Here is an 18,470-nt window from a genome sequence, read left to right on the forward strand (position 1 = left end):
GAATGAGATGGGAGCATCTTTCCTTTGTTCTCTGTGACTTTAGGTGTGGGTAAGAACAGGGAAGCTCAACATGAGTTCATGTTGTGTGTGTGTTGGTATCAAATCATCTCATTCTGATGTTTTGTTCTTTATTTTTACTTGGGATGGGGGGGGAGGTGTCTGCTCCAAGGATTTAAAAATGCTTCTTTAAAAACGTGCTTGTCTGGCTGGGTTCGTTGCTTTTGATCCGCGGGACACAAACCTGAGTCGATGGCTGTTGTACATGGTCACGGAGGGGCCACGCCGTGTCCCCCAAGCTGCCATTGCGGTGGTTCTCCCAGTGCTCGGCTCTGCCGTGCCACTGGGGCTGAGCAGCTGCTGTCTGCTGAGGACAAAGTGCATTTTGTTCCCAGGAACTCCAGCAGTGTGGCTGCCATGGTCAAGGTTGGGCAGCAGCAGTCCGTGTGGGGAGTTTTCCGGTTGCTTGAACTTCGGGTCCATCTTTTGTGAATCACACTTGATCTTTGTTGTAAACCAGGTTTCTGGACCAAAGAGTGTGCATCTGACCTTCAGTCTGAGGCTTCCTCAGGTTACCAGGCAGCTTGTGCTCGGGTCACTGTTGTGTTGCTGAAGTGTCCCTACATGGAAGCATTGTTAAATTTTGTTGTGGACAAGTTTGGGACGGGTAAGGAGGGGTGGGTGGGGGAGGGATGGGCTTATTAAGATACAGCGTTGCTGTATTTTAACCGATGCTTACAGGGAGGGGGTGTCAGGAGAAGAAAATAGTCGCTGTTCCCTTTATTGAAAGAAACTGGAACTTTTCTTTCAAGCAAAGAAATTATTTGCAGTTCAGGTGGAATATCGCAATCTACCGGTCCCTAGTCAAGAGGTTGGGTAATTCTTACTGTTAACCAGCAAACACTATGGAGTCGTCCTTGAAAATGTTCAGGGGAGGGGAGGGGAAAATTGGCTTTCTGTTCAATTGGTAATTGGCAAACTCTCCAGGGAGCTCAGGTTTTGTTGAGGATGTGCTTTCTCGCTGTACGCGCTGCAGCACTGCCTCGGGGGGAGCTTCGCGCGTTCCCGGTGTGGAAATGAGGACTGGAAAAACCCTGATTTTGTTGATTAAGCTCAATAAACGCTCCCTGGAACTCTTGTTTTGGTCTTGTCTTCTCTTGTAACTGCACTGAGCAGCTTGTGGCCTCTTTGTACAGAAGGCTGACCCGTGGGGGTGCTTGGAGCGAGCTCCGGGGGCAAGCCTCAAGGCGAGGCGTCAGTGCGGGGCCGGTTTCTCTGCCCCGGCCGGAGGCTGGGAGATGGCACGGGCGTCCTGGCCACAGCGGCTGCTGCTCTTCCCCACGGCTCAGGGGAGAAAGGGGAACGGGACCGAACCCAGACCGGGAGGAAGCTCGCGGCGCAGAGCGGGCCGGGGCCGGGCGGGTAAGAGCGGGTGCGCGGTGCTGCTTTCGCCGGCTCCGTGACAAGCGCCATCCTCCGGCCCGCGGGGCGAGGGCAGCGCTAGGCCAGGCGCTTCCAGGAGCGCGGCGCGCACGGGCTCTCGCCCGGGCTGCGGCCGGACCTCCCGGCCGGCCCGGGCGCATGCGCGGTGCGACGCCCTCTGCCTCGTGACCTGAAGGGGCCGGGGAAGACGGTCACGTGAGGCGCCCGGGGGTTCCGTCCGCCGCCAACATGGCCGCCTACCTGCAGTGGCGCCGCTTCGTGTTCTTCGACAGGGAGACGGTGAAGGAGCCGCCGGGGCCGGACGGGGCCGCCGGGAAACCCTTCGGGCTGCCCCCGGGCGTTGCAGTGTGTGACGCGGGCAGGGGAAGCCTCGTGTTCGGGGATATCCTGCACGGGGGAGAGGCCGGGGGGGGGGGCGGTGCGGCCGGGCCGCGGCCGGGTCCCCGGCGCTGCCTGGCTCGGGTCCTTCGGCCGCTCCCGGCATTGCCGCCGGGTGAGGTGCTGCTCGCGGCTGCTCCGCAGAGCGTGTTCGCTGCAGCGCTGGCAGAGGTCAGGGAGAAGCCAGCGTTCGGCGCTCGGTTCCAGTGTAATCGGAGTCGTGAGGTTTGGGGTTTTTCCTTTCGTGTGCCTTAACTGCTGTCTACATATGGAAGGTCAGATCTGGTTTTTGCCTCGCTCCCTTCAACTCAGTAGTTTCCAAGCGTACAAGCTAAGGGTAACGCATCTATACCAGCTGAAACAGCACAGTATCTTGGTTTCTGTGGGTGAGGATGAAGAGGGCATTAACCCCTTGGTAAGTCAAATGGCAAAGAGGGGAAAATGCTTTTGTATTGTGTGTCTTTCTTAAGGCTACTGCAGTGGTCTTGGTTGACTCCTCTCACCTCAGTCACCTTGCTCACTGTGAGCACTGTTATATTTGATGCCAAGTTTTGGCCTCCTAATACCTCATGGTTTTCTTATGACAGCAAATCATCGTTGTTTGTAGGTTAAGGTCTGGAACCTGGAGAAGCGAGATGGTGGCAATCCTCTTTGCACCCGAATTTTTCCAGCAATACCAGGTAACAAGCCCACGGTTGTATCCTGCCTCACTGTCCACGAGAATCTTAATTTCATGGCAATCGGTAAGTAAAACTGCAGTAGTTTAAGAAAAGCGTCACGGTCCTTTTTCAAGTGTAGAGAAAATGAATGGGCAGCACAAAAACCAGCATAGAATATCCTGCTGGTTGTTCTTCTCCCTCCATTTCTGTTACTCTTGCAAAGAGACGGCCTATCTCGTGCTGTTGGAGAGCTGGAGAGGACAAATACCCAATGTTAGCCCGAGTCTGTACATATGACGGTAATAACTGTTGTAGTTAAAAGGGAAACCTGTGTTTTCAGTCGATGCCATCCTTCCGTGCCAGTCACGAAGGTGACACATTTATTGAGCTTATCCTAAATGTACCTTTTGTTGTAGTACAGGAGGAAACAGCCACAGGTTTTGCAATACCCCAAGCGCTGTAAAGAACCCTTTGTTTAAAGGAGAAAAGGAACATTTCCCTCTTTGGTTTTAACTGTTCCTTTGTAATAGGACTGGGGCTGTCAGCAGGCTGGTTTACTCGCTCTGAAGAAATCTCCCTCTAGTCTTGTTACAATGTACAGTATGTGTCAAATAAGCAAGTGAAACTTAATACCTTGCCGGTGAGCAGTGCGTTGTTGCTGAATGGAGCTGCCCTAACTCAGGCTGGATAGTGTTTTGGTTGTGCCATGTAACAGTTTAGTCTGTCGCCTTCACCAGGGTTTGCGGATGGGAGTGTGGTACTCACAAAAGGAGACATCACCCGAGACCGGCATAGTAAGACCCAGATCCTCCATGAAGGCAGTTATCCGGTTACTGGCCTTGCTTTCCGACAGTCTGGCAAAACAACACATCTGTTTGTGGTTACCACGGAGAACATTCAGGTGGGAATTTAACCGAAAAAGAATGAGACTCTGGCTTCAGAGTCTAGTGTGGAGCAATCCCCCCAGGTTGTGTTTCCTCTGTAGTCTTACATGCTTTCAGCAAAAGACTATCCTCACCTGGAGCTGGACACTCATGGTTGTGGACTGCGCTGCTCGTCTCTCAGCGACCCATCCCAGGACCTCCAGTTCATTGTGGCAGGAAATGAATGTGTGTACCTGTATCAGCCAGACGAGCGTGGCCCCTGCTTTGCCTTTGAGGGACAGAAGCTGATTGTTCATTGGTATCGGGGGTACCTCATCATTGTCTCCAAGGACCGAAAGACTTCTCCAAAGTAGGGCTTCTCAGAACAGATGAGTTCTCTTTGCTCTTGCAGCTTCCTGCTTTCCCTCTTTTTTCCTTCTTCCCTGTGAAGCCTCCCTCCTGGTGTCCAGCGGCAACTTTGTCAGAGGTTCTGGACCCATGTATTGATTAACTTCTGGTGTGGGAGTAGCGTAGTTCAGCATGCTAGTGAGCAAGTGGGGCTTGGGGTTTTCTTCAAGTCCCATGAATTCCTCAGTGTAAAGCACAGATAGAATTCACGTATGAATAGGTTTTGTCTTGCCTCTGGGTCTGCTTAGCTTAATCACCCAAGTGAACCCTGGCTGTCGTGCTCTCTGGACATCCCGAGTTTGCAGAGGTATCAAGAATTGTAGTTACTGAAGTAACTTGAAGTTCCACGTTCTCTGAAACTTTCTTCTGCTTTTTCCAGGTCAGAGTTTGCTGGAAATGAGGCACAGAATTCAGACAAACAAGTCTTGAATATCTATGACTTGTGCAACAAATTCATTGCATACAGCTCGATCTTTGATGATATAGTGGATGTTTTAGCAGAGTGGGGTTCTCTGTATGTACTGACCAGAGATGGGAAGATTCATGTGCTGCAGGAGAAGGATACGCAAACCAAACTCGAGGCATGTGAATCTGTTCTGTTATTAGTCTCTGCCTTATGTCTGCAAGACTGTGCAGAGCGGTATTTCCCTCATGCTGCTCTTCCTGTGAATTTAACAGATGCTGTTCAGAAAGAACTTATTTGAAATGGCCATTAACCTGGCCAAGAGCCACCACTTGGACAGCGATGGCTTGTCAGAGATATTCCGGCAGTACGGTGATCATCTGTATAACAAGGGGAACCATGACGGGGCCATCCAGCAGTATATCCGGTGAGCAGGGGTCCTGTGGAGCTGTGACGCTGTAGTACATGTAGGAGCTACAGAGGCCTCGATTTCTGTTTTGGCCCAGGAATCAAACCAGACGAACTTGTCCCAGTCGTGGCCTTTATGGAGAGTTGGATGTCTCACTGTGCGTGCAGATGGGTGGTCTTACGCCACGGCTAGTTGTTACTTCTGATACGTAGCTGAGGGGTTCCAAGTAGAGGGTTAGCGCCTGCTGAAGTTAAGGCTTCTGCATTCTTTGTAGTTAATTTCTCTGTTTAGTTTGACTTCCTGGGTATACAGTCTCTTGTAAGATGACTCTTCCCCTCCCAGAACTATAGGGAAGTTGGAACCATCTTACGTTATTCGGAAATTCCTGGATGCTCAGCGTATCCACAACCTCACCGCTTACCTGCAGACACTCCACCTGCAGTCCCTGGCCAATGCAGACCATACTACGCTGCTGCTGAATTGCTATACCAAGCTCAAAGACAGCTCCAAACTGGAAGAGTTCATCAAGGTATCAGGGGGAAGGTGGAATCGTGCAAAGTTGTGATGTTGTCATCATAATTGAAAAGGGGTAGCAGTGGCAGTGTGAATTGACTCCTGTGGGCCTGTTGAGAGAGCGAAGAATGGGTTTCTCCTTCAGTACGCCTGTCTTTGCTCCTTTATTTCCAACCTCTCGGTTATGTTTGTGGCGTGGCTGGCTTGCCACCTGAGTCTGGAGCGTGCTGGCCATTGCCAATGTGATTGGCAAGCTACTGAGAGGTGGTTAGGCTACTTCTTTTCTGCATGTATGACCTTTCCCTTGCACAAGAGGTACTAAGCTGTCCCTGCTCTGGCTTTCCTCCTCTTACATAAACGATTGCTGCTTGCGGACCGTGGCAGTGTTGCTGAGGGACCATTTTTCTGCTTTTGTTCTCTTAGACGAGCGAGAGCGAGGTCCGCTTTGATGTTGAAACAGCGATCAAAGTGCTCCGTCAGGCAGGTTACTATTCCCACGCTGTGTACCTGGCAGAGAAGCACATGCATCATGAATGGTACCTCAAAATCCAGCTAGAGGATATCAAGGTGAGGGGATGGTATTGCTCCCGTGTTCTCTACTGGGGAGATTCCCAGTTCTATAGCCCCTTCTTTATTGAGAATCCCATTGCTCTGACCTTTTTCCTGCGGAGCAATACCTGTTGCCACCGCCCGCGTGTTGGCTTTCCACTCCAGCATGTGCTGTAGACCAGGAGCGGAAGTCAGAAGGTCTTTTTTGTTCTGTTTCAGATGTGGCTTTTTACAGTGGTCTTTAAGAGGAGGGAGGGTCATTAGAGATGCATCTAAATTGCACTGTCTTCCCACTGGGCTACAGCCAGTCTTCCTCCCTGAGGAGGAAAACAAGCAGGAATAGTGAACTAGGTGGTAATTTGGAGCAAACTGTGTCTGTGGTGTACTTGCAGCATGTCTTAAATGCTTTCTGTCCTGACCTTGAAGCGGAGAGCAGAGGTTAATGTCACACAGTGATTTTGCTGGCTGCCTCTTTCCACAGAACTATGAAGAAGCTCTGTGCTACATTGGGAAACTGCCTTTTGATCAGGCAGAGAGCAACATGAAGCGGTATGGAAAAACCCTGATGCACCAGGTCCCTAACAAGACCACAGAATTGCTGAAGGTCCTTTGCACTGATTACCGGCCACTGGGAGACAGTGAAGGCCCCGGGATGCTGGAAGGAAGAAAGGTACAGTTTGTGCTCACTGGGAGTCACTGCTCTCGTGTAGTAGCTTTGCAGCAAGCAAGCACTCCTGCATGCTTTGTGGTGCAGCCCTGATGCTTTAGATATAATGAGAAATGAACCTCAATATATTCTGCTGTTGTGAAACCCGCACCTGGAGCACTGTGTCCAGCTCCGGAGCCCTCAGCACAGAGTAGACACAGACCTGTTGAGCGGGTCCAGAGGAGGCCACAAAAACGATCAGAGGGCTGAAGCCCCTTTTCCAGGAGGACAGGCTGAGAGAGCTGGGCTTGTTCAGCCTGGAGCAGAGAAACCTCCCAGGAGACCTTAGAACAGCTTCTGGTGCCTAAAGAGGGCTTTTAAGAAAGGTGGGGGCAAACTTTTTAGCAGGGCCTCTTGGAATAGTTCGAGAGGTGATGGTTTTTTAGTAAAAGAGGGTAGATTTAGACTAGCTGTATATGAGGAAATGTTTTACACTGAGGGTGGTGAAACACTGGAACATGTGGCCTGGAGAGGCGGTAGATGCCCCGTCCCTGGAAACATGCAAGGTCAGGTTGGATGGGGCTTTGAGCAACCTGATCTAGTTGAAGATGGCCCTGCTCACTGCAAGGGGGTTGGACTAGATGACCTTTGAAGGTCCTTTCCAACCCAAACTGTTCTACGAGAAGCCCTGTCCTGGTGTACCAGTAGTTCCAGAGACCACTTAAAAACTACTGCTCAGAAGTGATTCCTGTTCCATGCTGTGTCTGTCACACTGCAGGCTCTGGGAACAAGCGCTCCACATGGCAGGGAAGACGCACCCATCTGGCCGAGGCTGAACTCAGTGCATGACTTGTTCTGGCTGTGTTACAGGCTAATTCGGAGGAATTCATTCCGGTCTTTGCAAACAACTCCCGAGAGCTGAAGGCTTTCCTGGAGCACATGACTGAGGTGCAGGCTGACTCTCCACAGGGTGTCTACGACACTTTACTGGAACTTCGACTCCAGAACTGGGCACATGAACAAGATGAGCAGGTTTGAGCTCCTCCACCTTTGTGTTTTGAGAGGGAGATTTGGTGTCTTTGAATCCTATTTGTGTTCCTGCTGACCCGTAACCTTCCCAGGTGGGCATTGGTAACAAAACCTAACATTGTGCTGGACAAATGGGGTGTGAATGGGAAAGCAGCCTGCTTGCCGCGAGAACACTCCTTTCAGTGAGACTGAGCTTGTTTTGTATGAATCTCATTTAAGAACAGATTCCAGACAATACAACCTCTGTGGGCAGATGCCTCTCCCACAGAAGTAGCTCTATTTGCTTGCCTAGATCTCTGAGGATGCTGGCTGTTGGGTGAAAGAAATCACGTCCTGCTTGCTTAAAAGGGATAGAGAACAGCAAAACTGTCCTCTTTGAAAGAGCTGCAGATTCTCGTCAGGTCTTATTGCAGAGTGTTCTCTGTGCACCTGTTGCTTTCTCTGACTTCTCCGCCTTCTCTGTAGAACAAGGAGAAGCTGCACAGTGAAGCCCTCACCCTCCTGAAGAGTGGAAGGTTCCAAACAGTCTTTGATAAGGCCTTGGTCTTATGTCAGATGCACAATTTCAAGGATGGTGTCCTCTACCTCTACGAGCAGGGCAAACTGTGAGTGTTGCTCTTGTCTGGAGAGTCCCGTCCCTCTACCCACTCCCCTGCACGGGAATTTCTGAGCCATAAACCTGCCTGCCTTACAGTACAATGGTAATGACCTCGTTAGTATCTCAAGATGCTTTCTCCCGTAGTTTCCAACAGATCATGCACTACCACATGCAGAATGAGCAGTACAAGAAGGTGATCGAGGTATGCGAGTTGTACGGAGACCAAGAGGCTTGTCTCTGGGAACAGGCTCTTGGCTACTTTGCACGGAAGGAGGAGGACTGCAAAGAGTATATTGCTGCGGTGCTGAAACACATCGAGAACAAGAATCTCATGCCACCGCTGCTTGGTAGTAATGACACGTGGCACCCAACCTTCCCCCGCCAAAGAAACCCTGAACTAGCTTATAGCATTCCCTGGAGATGATAAGAAATTTGGGAGGACTATCTACAGGTTGAGCCCACCCTTTGGAGTAATAACCTGCTCTACAGGGAAAAGCTGTGCCGGTCACAGCTCCCTAGTTAGGAAGAACAATCTGTGGTGTCACTTGTAGAGATGTCTGTACCTGATCTCTGTTCTGGCAGCGTGGGGAGGTGGAGGGCTTGCTGAAACTCCTGCTGTTCCTTGGTGGAGAAACTGGAATGGAATCCAGTATACCAGATCCTTGCTTTGCCCCTTTTGGTCTGAGCTTATCCAAACATGCTCCCAGTTACCCATTTCTGAAAGAGGTCAAATTGCAGTCGGCTCTTTAAATGAGCTCCCTAAGTCATTGAGAATGCTGACTGCCTGTGCCTGTAGAAGTGGCCTTCTGCAGAAAAGCCAGGTATGATTAATGTGGTTGTGGGTTTTTTTGCTAGTGTTTAAACTAACGTCTCGATTGCTCTCAGTCGTGCAGACGCTGGCTCATAACTCCACAGCCACACTGTCCGTGATTAAGGATTATCTTGTCAACAAGCTGCAGAAGCAGAGCCGCCAGATAGAGCAGGATGAGCAGAGAATTCACAAATACCGAGAAGAAACTACAAGGATCCGCCAGGAGATCGAAGAGCTAAAAGCAAGGTGCAGTACCACGTGCTCTCATCTTACATAGGACAGAACTGTCCTTTTCTTTTATTAAGAACAAATACACTTTGTCTTTCTCACCCTTTTCCTTCCTCTCATTCTCACAGGCCCAAGATCTTTCAGAAGACCAAGTGTAGCATTTGTACCAGTGCCCTGGAGCTGCCTTCAGTCCACTTCCTGTGCGGTCATTCCTTCCACCAGCATTGCTTCGAAAGCTACTCCGAGAGCGATTCGGAATGTCCTACGTGCATGCCAGAAAATCGCAAAGTGATGGACATGATCCGAGCCCAGGAGCAGAAGCGGGATCTGCACGACCAGTTTCAGCATCAGGTTGGGTAGCGTTGCCTGTTTTACCAAGTTTGAATAAATAGGGTTTAGATTTACAGATCTAAATTTATGGATCTGTAGAGGCTGGTAGAATAGGGTGAGGCTGAAAGTATTTTGTGGACAAGGTTGTGTCAACTGCAGATAAGGAGGCACTGGGGCCTAGGATGACTGCGTTATGCACAGGGTATGGAGAGTCCCTGATGCTCTCTAGAGGTGAAAGAGAAACTATTCTCACCTGACCTTGAAACAGCTCATTTGGACTCTATGATCTTAAGGGTCTTTTCCAACCTGGAGAGCCATCGGTCAGTGTGACATTTGTTCTATACAACTTCTGGCTGTACAGAACAAATGGAAGGAGAAAGGTAAACGAGTTGGGCCAGTCACTTCGGAACGGGGCTAGGACAGGGCAGTCGGGGTACCGCAGAGGTGGTGAGTCTGCGTTGTGTTCTCCAGCGGTGAAGCGGTGGAGTTGGGAATGGGGCCTTAGCTGGAATACGTTCACACGGGCGGAAACCGAAGTAGCAGAGGCAGCCCCTTGCCTAGGAATTGTCAGTGGCCTCTTCAGCGCGCGGCACCCGTGCGGGATTGAAACAAGGTGGAAAACCTGGGCAGAGGAAGGGGCTTGTGCAGTACCTGCATGGAGCTGGTAGAGTAGCGAGGGGTGGTGGGGGCCGTGCATGCTATAGGGAGGTGAAGGGGAAAGGCCTGGAGGCTTCCGCTGACGCCGCTTGCTTGTGCCTGGCAGCTCAAGTGTTCCAGCGACGGCTTCTCCGTCGTCGCCGACTACTTCGGTCGCGGCGTGTTCAACAAGCTGACCCTCGTCACGGACCTGCCCTCGGGCAGGGCGGCAGCGCTGGAGGCGGGGCTGCAGCGGGACCTGCTCATGCGCACCAAGCGCAGCACCTGAGCGCGCGGCTCCGCGGAACCCCCCCCCCCCCCCCCCGCCGTCTGTACGCGAACCGCAATAAACGTGGCTGCACCGGGACCGCGCGCCGAGCACGGGGCGGGGCGGGGCGGTCACGTGTGCCAGCCGGACGTGACGCAGCAGGGCGGGCTCGCGCTGGTGCGGGCGGTCCGGCGGTGTCATGGCGGAGCCGGGCTCGGCCGGCGTGAGTTGGGGCAGCGGCAGCGGGGCCGAGGGAGGGCGGGCGGCGGTGGTGCGGGCGCTGACTCGGTTGTTGCCGCAGGGCGAGAACGGCGTGCGCGGGAGAGCGGTCCGCGTGGGCACCCGCCGGAGCCAGGTAGGCAGCGGGGGGGTCCCGTCGGTGGCGGCGCGGGTGCTGTTGGCTCGCCCGCCGCTGCCGGTGGCAGAGCCCCGCGGGGCGCGGCGCTCGCGCGGTCCGGTTCCTCTGGGGGCTCCGGGAGGAAGCGGTTTCTGTGGAGCCCTCGCGGCGGGCGGCTCTGAAGAGCGCGGCCTTCGGGCAGGTAAGGGAGGGCGACGGTGCGGGTGCCCGGCCGGGGTAACGGGGGTCTTGCTGGGTGCTTGCCGGGCCGGTGCAGCGCCTCCTGGGAGGGGGACCCCCCCCCCCAAACCTGACACCCCCCGACGACGGCTGTCTTCAGCGGGTATCGGCCGCCAGCTGCGTGCGGCAGGGAGGAGCCGGCCCGCGGAGGGAGATAAGTGTGCTGCAGACCTTTGTTCCGAGATAATCTTGTGCGTTCCGGGAGCGCGTTCTGGGAGGAATCCCGCACTCTTCGGAAGGTGTTTCGGGCAGATGTGAGGGAAGGGACCGAGCTGCGCTGCGGGCTGCGGCTTTTGCTAACCCGAGGCTCTTGCGGCACTTTACGGAGGGAAGCAGCAACTCGTACTCGTTTTACATATGAAGAAAGTGCAGTCCTGAGGTCTGAGTGAATTGCCCCAGGCTACACAGCTCATCGGTGGGAGAAAGCTGAAACTCTCCTCTGGCTGCTTGAGTCTGCTGCTGCTTGCACGTGTGGAATGATTAGTCTGTTTTCGTTTGACTGACTTGCCCTTCTCGTGCAAGGGAATGTTCTTACTGCTGTAAGATCTTTAGCTAGGTCTGTGTGCGGACCTAAGCTGTAGCTTTTTAAGGAGTTTATAGGTACGAGTGATTTCACTTGGGCTACTCATTTCTAATGCTTTTGATTGGGAGCATGTAGCAGTCATATGTGTCTGACCATCGAAGAATGCCAGAGTTCTCTCTAGCTACTAGATGGATGATGTGCTCCTTGTTTAGGGCTTTGCTTTCTGCTTTGTTGCAGCTGGCCCGGATTCAGACTGACAGCATAGTCGAGATGCTCCGTGCGCTGTATCCTGAGCTCCACTTTGAGATTGGTAAGTTTGAATGCTGACCCAGGGTAAGCGGCAGCAGGAGTCAGCCGCTTATCTTTGTGTGCAGGAGGTATGTCTGCGGTGCTGGCGTGAGGGAGAGGATTTGATCCCGCTTATCTAAGAGTGCCGTCTGATTGCAGTTATGTTGTGTGGCCGAGCAGCTGCTGCTGGTTTCTTCTGGGGCAGAAAGATGGATTTCATAAGCTTCTGGTGGTTGAAGCGCTGGGTATATCATACTCTCCGAGCATGTCATGCAGATGGTGTTAATGTTGCTCCATTTGAGAACCTGATATTGTTCTGGCTGCACCCCACTGTGCCTTAGGGACGTTTTTGCTGGCTGGTGCTTGAGGGGATCAGCGAGGGCAATGGGAGCCTGCCCTCTTGCCCCTTACTCTGGGTTTGAGGACAGTGAAGGAAGTCTCCCTGTCACTTGTCCTGAGCGCAGCGTATTTCCAGAAGCAAGCAAGCTGCTCTCATATTACCTCAAGTCCGTGTTCACGCAGTAGCATGTGACACTACTGCTCGTTGTGTGTTGCATGGATATTTCCAGTCTAGGCCTAGGTGCTCTGAGCCAGCTCACATTTTACCTGTGCTCTTTCTGAGCAGTTGCCATGTCAACGACTGGAGACAAGATCCTGGATACAGCACTTTCCAAGGTAATGGACCTCTTTTGTGCTCTACACAAGAAGTAATTGTGGTTGATATTATTTGCCAACCTTTCCATGGTGATTCTTGTTCTTACATTTATTTGTAGATTGGGGAGAAGAGTCTCTTTACCAAAGAGCTGGAAAATGCACTTGAAAGAAATGAGTAAGAGCTTCTCGTTTTCTCATCCTCCTCCGGCGTTTCTGGAGCTCTTTATTTGGACACTTTTTGCTTGCTGTGTGTGTGATCCTAGTTCCTTTCTGTTCCGGTACCTCTGGCCAAGAAAGAACATATTTAGTATTACTGTGTTAACATCCAGTAACATCTTAGCACACCAGACATGCAGGAGGTGTGGGCACTTTGTGCTGCTTTCTGGATAACTTCTTTCTACAGAAAACGCTTGGTTTGGGCTCCTGCTGGGGCAGAGACATGAGCACTTTTTTGGTTGTTTTGGTCTTTTTTCTTTTTCAGTATCCCGAGGAGTTTTCAGTGGTGCTTATGCTCTAGGGTAGGCTTGAAAACAAAAGATGATACTCTATGTCTGTGACACACAGGCACATGATACTGTGCTTTCAAGTATAGCCAGTGAAAAAAATACTGGAGACTCAAGCATTTACAATCTTTGTTTTCCTGTAAGGAGCAGACGATGGGCTTTGATATGGCTGGCTGTTATTTCTGGTTCAAAGCATAACAGCAGACAAGGGACTAGTTGCATATTGGTATGAGGAGTTTCTCTCTGCGTGAACATTTCCAGCATCTTTCTTATCGTCACTAGAGCCAATGGTCATAATTCGTCTTGCAGCGCTGCTGGGAGGAAGACATTTCCTTCATTTTACAGGTGGGAAAAGAGAGAGAAGAATGAAGTGGCTTTTCTGGAGTAACAGTGGAATTCTATAGGAATTCTGGCTGTAGCATCCTGACATTACCCCCTCTTCTCCAAATTAATTCCCAGAGTGGATTCACACTTTTCCTATAGGTGTTCTCCAGGCCTCGGGTAGGCACAATGTGAGCTCAGGCATCTGTTCAGTGATTACTGTCCCCTTATTTTTAGAGTTGACCTCGTGGTTCACTCCTTGAAGGACCTGCCAACTTCTCTTCCTCCTGGCTTTACAATCGGTGCTGTCTGCAAGTAAGTGTGGATGTGAGGCTCGATTCTTTGAGGGACATGCATTTTAGGGATCAGTAGTGGCAGCAAGGCAAGGGTGGCTTAGGTCTTTTTAGGTGCTCAGAGTTTGACCATTCTCTGATTAATCTCTGAAACAGTGGAAACACTAGAGCTGATCTCATGTTCTGTAGCTGGCAGGTTTGCTGGAAATTCTTGCTTTTGTTCTGATAATATATGGGTTATTTTGGAGCCAGAGGCAGTTCCTCTGGGGACTGATAGAGAACTGTTAAGCTTCTGTTAAGCCTTCTGTTAAATGATGTCAGCCATTCTGTATTTGTATTGTTTTCAGAAGGGAAAACCCACTTGATGCCGTTGTCTTTCATCCCAAAAACTGTGGGAAAACACTGAGCCTCCTTCCTGAAAAGAGGTGAGTGGGGAGAGGAAGGGGAAGACAGGTGTGGTCGGTGATGGTGGCTGGGGGCTGCCCTTCAGAAGCGTCTCTTGTAAATCAGTTGCTTGGGATTGGCTTGCCTGTGTCTAGTTTTGCCCGGGCTTTATGCTAAACCTCACAGAGTGGTTTCCTTTTTTCTGAGGAGATAAAAACGATTGGCAGGTTCTTGGATCTTCATTTTAATTAAGGAAAAAAATGTATCACCATTTGTAGGCTCGAAAGTTCAGTTATTTCAGGTGGAGCTGAGTGTGAAGTGAGGTGAGTGTAGGAGTATTCTAGATTTCACGTGTTTTATTTTCCCCACAGTGTGATTGGAACCAGTTCACTTCGCAGAGCAGCTCAGCTCAAAAAGAAGTTCCCTCAGTTAGAATTCAGAGATATTGTATCCTTTCCTGGGAAAAAGAAATGTGGGGGCTGGGTAAAGCTGCAAACGCGAATCTAGAACTTCATATGAAATCTAGATTTAAGGCTGATTTATGCCACCTGAGCAACAAGAGCCAACTGCTTCCTCAAAGGCAGCTGTCTCCTAACCTACTTGGCAGTGGGCGTATGGTGCAGTTGCCATTCTGCCTTTTGCTTTCTCATGAGCCTGTAAAGAAGGCACCAGCCTTCATCTAACAAAAAGAATTGTCTGTATGTAACGCTTCTCCCAGGATGATGCTCTGATTCTCATTTGGAGGCTGTCAGATTCTGTACCTTCTGTAAACACATTCTGGAGTATGTTACATAGGGATAGGAGCAGTTGGCCTGCTGTTTCTATGCTTCCTTAATCATTTCTACAGAGAGGGAATTTAAATACCCGCTTAAAGAAGCTAGATGAGAAGGAAGACTTCAGTGCCATCATCCTGGCTGCTGCTGGGCTGAAGAGAATGGGCTGGGAGAATCGCATTGGTCAGGTGAGGAGCAGCAAAGCAAAAGATACAATTCTGTGCTGAACCATCACCTGTTTTTCTCTCAGACCTTACGGTCATCCTGTCAAAGCTAAGCATGTCTGCTGGTCTGCTCAATCCACTGAAACCAGGCACAAGTTAACTTGGATTTTGCTTTCTTCCAGCTCCTAAACCCTGACGATTGTCTGTATGCTGTTGGACAGGTACGTTAAGACTCTTGTATCTTAAGCCATACCTGGTATCGAAAGCCAGTGGCGGTACAGTGCATTTCCAGTTTAGGAAGGAATTGTTTTGTCACTGTTACTCATTCAGCACTGGATCTTTATCTTGAGAAAATGTTGGGAAGCTTGGATTTATCGAGGTTTCTTGTCACAAGGGACATTGGGGTGGGTATTTCTATGTATGTACACTAGCCGAGAGAGGCTTTAGAATGGCTTGAGGTGACAGCATGATCTTGAACACTTTGGCCAAAGGAAGTTCTCATCTTCCTTTTAGAGCAGCTGCTATAGGATGTCCCTGCAACCAGTGGATTGTTTTGTCATTTATTTCTGTAAATGGCTAAATATCGCTCCCTTAGCAAAATGCGTCCAGGCCTCTGAGTCTGTTTCGTGACCAATGCTGAGCGCACAGACAGGTGTGAAGTTGAGGAATTGCTATGATTTCATATTTCCCTTTCTTCTCGTAGGGTGCCTTAGCTGTAGAAGTTCGTGCCAAAGACCAAGAGATCCTGGATATGGTGTCTGTCCTGCATGATGCAGACACTGTGCTATGCTGCATTGCTGAGAGAGCCTTTATGAAACGTTTGGTAAGTGAGGCATCCTGGCTCTTCTGCCTGTGGCAGTGAATACTGCTCTGCTGGCTGACATCGTGGGGAATCTTTCCTAAAGCTACGAAATCGAGAGTGCTTCTGAAGTGAGAAGTGCCTGTAGAGCGACGGCTAGGGGTTTGTGCGGCCTAAATTTTTCAGAGGCCTCTCCTTTGAACCTATTATGTAAGAGCCTCAGTGTCAGCTGCTTTCTGTTTTAGGAGGGTGGATGCAGCGTCCCAGTTGCCGTCAGCACCACGCTGAAAGATGGCCAGGTGAGGAGTACTTTGTATTTGTCTGGGATTATTTCTGAAAACCTGTTCCAGTGCATGCATGTTTGCTGGTCCTACCTTGTGGATAACTCTGGCAGATATCTTTATAGCTGCCCTATATAGCAGAGAGGCTCCTGACTCAAGCCTTCTGGGTTTGTGTCGAAAGGAGGAATATGAGAATGGGCCTGGTTATTGAAGCTCGGTCTTCTAGAAAATGACCTTACTATAGAAGTACCAGATTCCCCCTGCCCTCTTTAAAGGTTACGTTGCCCTAAGATTTGAAAGCCTTGCTCCTGAGCCCAGAAACATCAGCATTTTATGCGATGGGAGTGTGATTGAGGAGGTGGGAAACTAGAAAACTGTTCAGCCTTTTCCTTGGGAAGTCGCATCTTGCCTAACAAGGATCACTTTTCTTACAGTTGTGTTGTTAGGCTATTCTTGCTGGCCCCACTGCACTACAGAAGCCTTCCCCTCTGGGCTGAGCTTTGAATGTTGTGCATTTTGGTTATTTAAGGGGGTGGTTGGCTTTCTGTTTAATCCCTTCTGTGTCTTTCCAAGCTGTATTTGACAGGAGCAGTCTACAGTTTGGATGGATCTGATAGCCTGAAAGAGACTATGCAGACCAGTGTTAATTATCCCCAACAGGTATGTGAACTACGGTGATGGCTTCAAATCCAAACCTCATGACCCAAAGCTGAAGCCATGTGACAAAACCAGACCTTTTGAAATCTGCCTGTTATGTTGGGTCTGGTTCTTTGGAAACTCTGACAGTGCACTGCTCTCATGTTTTACATGTGGCTTGAACTATTCTTTGCCCACTCCTTCCTGCTGCCTTACAGAGGTGATTTATGTTTGCAGAATGAAGATGGACCAAATGACGATGTGCAGCATGTTGGCATCACAGCCAAGAACGTCCCTGGTCAGGCCCAGGAAGCTGCAGAGAACCTTGGTGTTGAACTAGCTAGTTTACTTCTTAGCAAGGGAGCAAAGCATATCCTTAGTGTGGCAAGGCAGCTCAACGATGCCCACTAAACCTGTGGTGTGGTCTGCACAATTGCCACAGCTCTGACAAGTCTTGGCAGCTATGCTGTCCTCCGTTGGAGGAAGGGATTTCTTCCAAATGCTCACACTGGTCTCATCTGACATGTGGGCACAAGAGCTTGAAATACCAAGTTAACTAACTCGAATTGTTTATGCTGTTCAGGGTTTCTGGCCCTCTCTGCATTTCTCTAAAATGCAAAGTGTCCATTTGATTTTTTTTTTTTTAACTGTATAGTTTAAAAGTAGCTAGGGAAGGTTAAAAAGAAAAAAGAAAAGGATTAAAAAATAAGCTGTAAGCGTTCTCGTACTGCCATGAGGAACGAGGGATTTGTTACAGATTATAATCAGAATCAGTCATGATGGCACTTGAGTGCCATACTGTGTCAACAGTACTGAAGTACTTTCAGTAGTCATTAATATTGTTTGGTCCTGTTCACCCATCAGTGTTGCAGAGGAAGACTGCTATTTAGCAGGTTCCTCAGTAAAGTAGCATGGGTGCCATATTCATAGGTCTGGCTTAAGGTGGGAAATTAAGTTTGCACCTATTGGGTGCCAATTTGGCAGTCAGCCAGTAATTAATTGGGAAGTGAGTGGACACCCAGTTGTGTCCCCCTTATTCACCAGACTACAAGGTTTGTCAGCATCATTCATATATGCTAATCATTTAATGGGGAGCAGGAGAGAAAGCCCAAATGAGGCTGCTGTGCCTTTCTTTGCTAGTGCCAGTCCCTTCCTATGACTGTGGGCTCTTGCACTCCTTACCATGTAGCTATCTGCTCAGCAGGGCTCATGGTCCAGTGCCTTGTGGAAACACTGAAGCAGCACCTTATCAGGGTACCGTTTTGGAAACGAAGCATTGTTTATTCTCTGCAACGACCAGTAAACGTAACAGGCGATAAATACAGCAGAATGGTAAACAGCACCCCAGTGTCAGTGTAAGTCTTTATGGAGCAGCTCCTCTGTTCGCAGCTTCACAGACCGGGACCGCGGCAGGCGCCAGCGCTCCTCGGCTCCGCAGCGCCGGCCAGCGGGCGGGGTGGGGCCCGGCCCCGCCTCCAGCCCCGACGGCGGAACCGCGGCACGCCCCCTCCCCACGCGGACCGCAGCTCTCCCGGTGAGCGATGGGGATGGCCCTGAAAAGGGCCTTTGTGTGGTGCCGAGGGCTCGGCCGGTCTTAGTACTCCTGCGACTGCTGCCCGCTGCCCTTCTTGCCGGCCTTGGTTGGGCCCGCGCTGCCGCCGCCGGTCTTCTTGGGCAGCAGCACGGCTTGGATGTTGGGCAGGACGCCGCCCTGCGCGATGGTGACGCCGCCCAGCAGCTTGTTGAGCTCCTCGTCGTTGCGCACCGCGAGCTGCAGGTGCCGCGGGATGATGCGCGTCTTCTTGTTGTCGCGGGCCGCGTTGCCCGCCAGCTCCAGGATCTCGGCCGTCAGGTACTCCAGCACGGCCGCCAGGTACACGGGCGCGCCTGCCCCCACCCGCTCCGCGTAGTGCCCGCGCCGCAGCAGCCGGTGCACCCGCCCGACCGGGAACTGCAGTCCTGCCCGGGACGAGCGAGACTTGGCCTTAGCCCGGGCCTTACCGCCGCTCTTGCCACGGCCAGACATGGCGCCTCGCTCCTCCGTGTGCGCTGCCCCAGCCCCCCGGAGCTCTGCGGCGAAGTGAGGCGAGATACTCCGCACCCGGC

The 18,470-nt window shown here is 51.1% G+C and overlaps 3 protein-coding genes and 1 long non-coding RNA gene across 6 annotated transcripts; 2 read left to right on the forward strand and 2 right to left on the reverse strand.

Annotated features, from left to right (window-relative positions):
- The first annotated feature begins 1,627 nt into the window (after positions 1–1,627).
- VPS11 (VPS11 core subunit of CORVET and HOPS complexes) lies at positions 1,628–10,267 on the forward strand. Its single transcript, XM_065696989.1, has 16 exons — positions 1,628–1,822; positions 2,085–2,233; positions 2,426–2,561; positions 3,215–3,378; positions 3,463–3,710; positions 4,128–4,329; positions 4,427–4,578; positions 4,903–5,089; positions 5,497–5,640; positions 6,104–6,292; positions 7,139–7,300; positions 7,763–7,902; positions 8,040–8,242; positions 8,781–8,952; positions 9,063–9,285; positions 10,028–10,267. The coding sequence occupies exons 1-16, from the start codon at positions 1,669–1,671 to the stop codon at positions 10,187–10,189; spliced, it is 2,787 nt and encodes a 928-aa protein (XP_065553061.1). The 5' UTR covers positions 1,628–1,668; the 3' UTR covers positions 10,190–10,267.
- LOC136023003 (uncharacterized) lies at positions 8,971–10,328 on the reverse strand. Its single transcript, XR_010616435.1, has 2 exons — positions 9,916–10,328; positions 8,971–9,300 (listed from the first exon to the last, which is right to left on the reverse strand). It is a non-coding gene; the product is annotated as an uncharacterized LOC136023003 (long non-coding RNA).
- HMBS (hydroxymethylbilane synthase) lies at positions 10,281–17,706 on the forward strand. 3 transcript variants are annotated; one of them, XM_065696996.1, is made up of 14 exons: positions 10,281–10,391; positions 10,470–10,523; positions 11,506–11,578; positions 12,182–12,231; positions 12,330–12,385; positions 13,272–13,349; positions 13,675–13,752; positions 14,083–14,158; positions 14,559–14,672; positions 14,831–14,869; positions 15,352–15,471; positions 15,693–15,746; positions 16,302–16,388; positions 16,602–17,706. In XM_065696996.1, exons 1-14 carry the CDS (start codon positions 10,368–10,370, stop codon positions 16,773–16,775), a joined length of 1,077 nt encoding a protein of 358 aa, XP_065553068.1. In that variant the 5' UTR covers positions 10,281–10,367; the 3' UTR covers positions 16,776–17,706. The 3 variants fall into 3 exon arrangements, with proteins under 3 accessions (XP_065553068.1, XP_065553071.1, XP_065553069.1); XM_065696999.1 differs by lacking the exons at positions 10,281–10,391; positions 10,470–10,523 and adding an exon at positions 10,533–10,707; XM_065696997.1 differs by lacking the exons at positions 10,281–10,391; positions 10,470–10,523 and adding an exon at positions 10,718–11,160.
- Positions 17,620–18,458, reverse strand: LOC136023002 (histone H2A). Its single transcript, XM_065697001.1, has one exon. It carries the CDS (start codon positions 18,388–18,390, stop codon positions 17,959–17,961), a length of 432 nt encoding a protein of 143 aa, XP_065553073.1. The 5' UTR covers positions 18,391–18,458; the 3' UTR covers positions 17,620–17,958.
- Positions 18,459–18,470: the final 12 nt, after the last annotated feature.

This window comes from Lathamus discolor, chromosome 17, assembly GCF_037157495.1.
Source record: "Lathamus discolor isolate bLatDis1 chromosome 17, bLatDis1.hap1, whole genome shotgun sequence".
In the NCBI taxonomy this organism is placed as follows: Eukaryota; Metazoa; Chordata; class Aves; order Psittaciformes; family Psittacidae; genus Lathamus; species Lathamus discolor.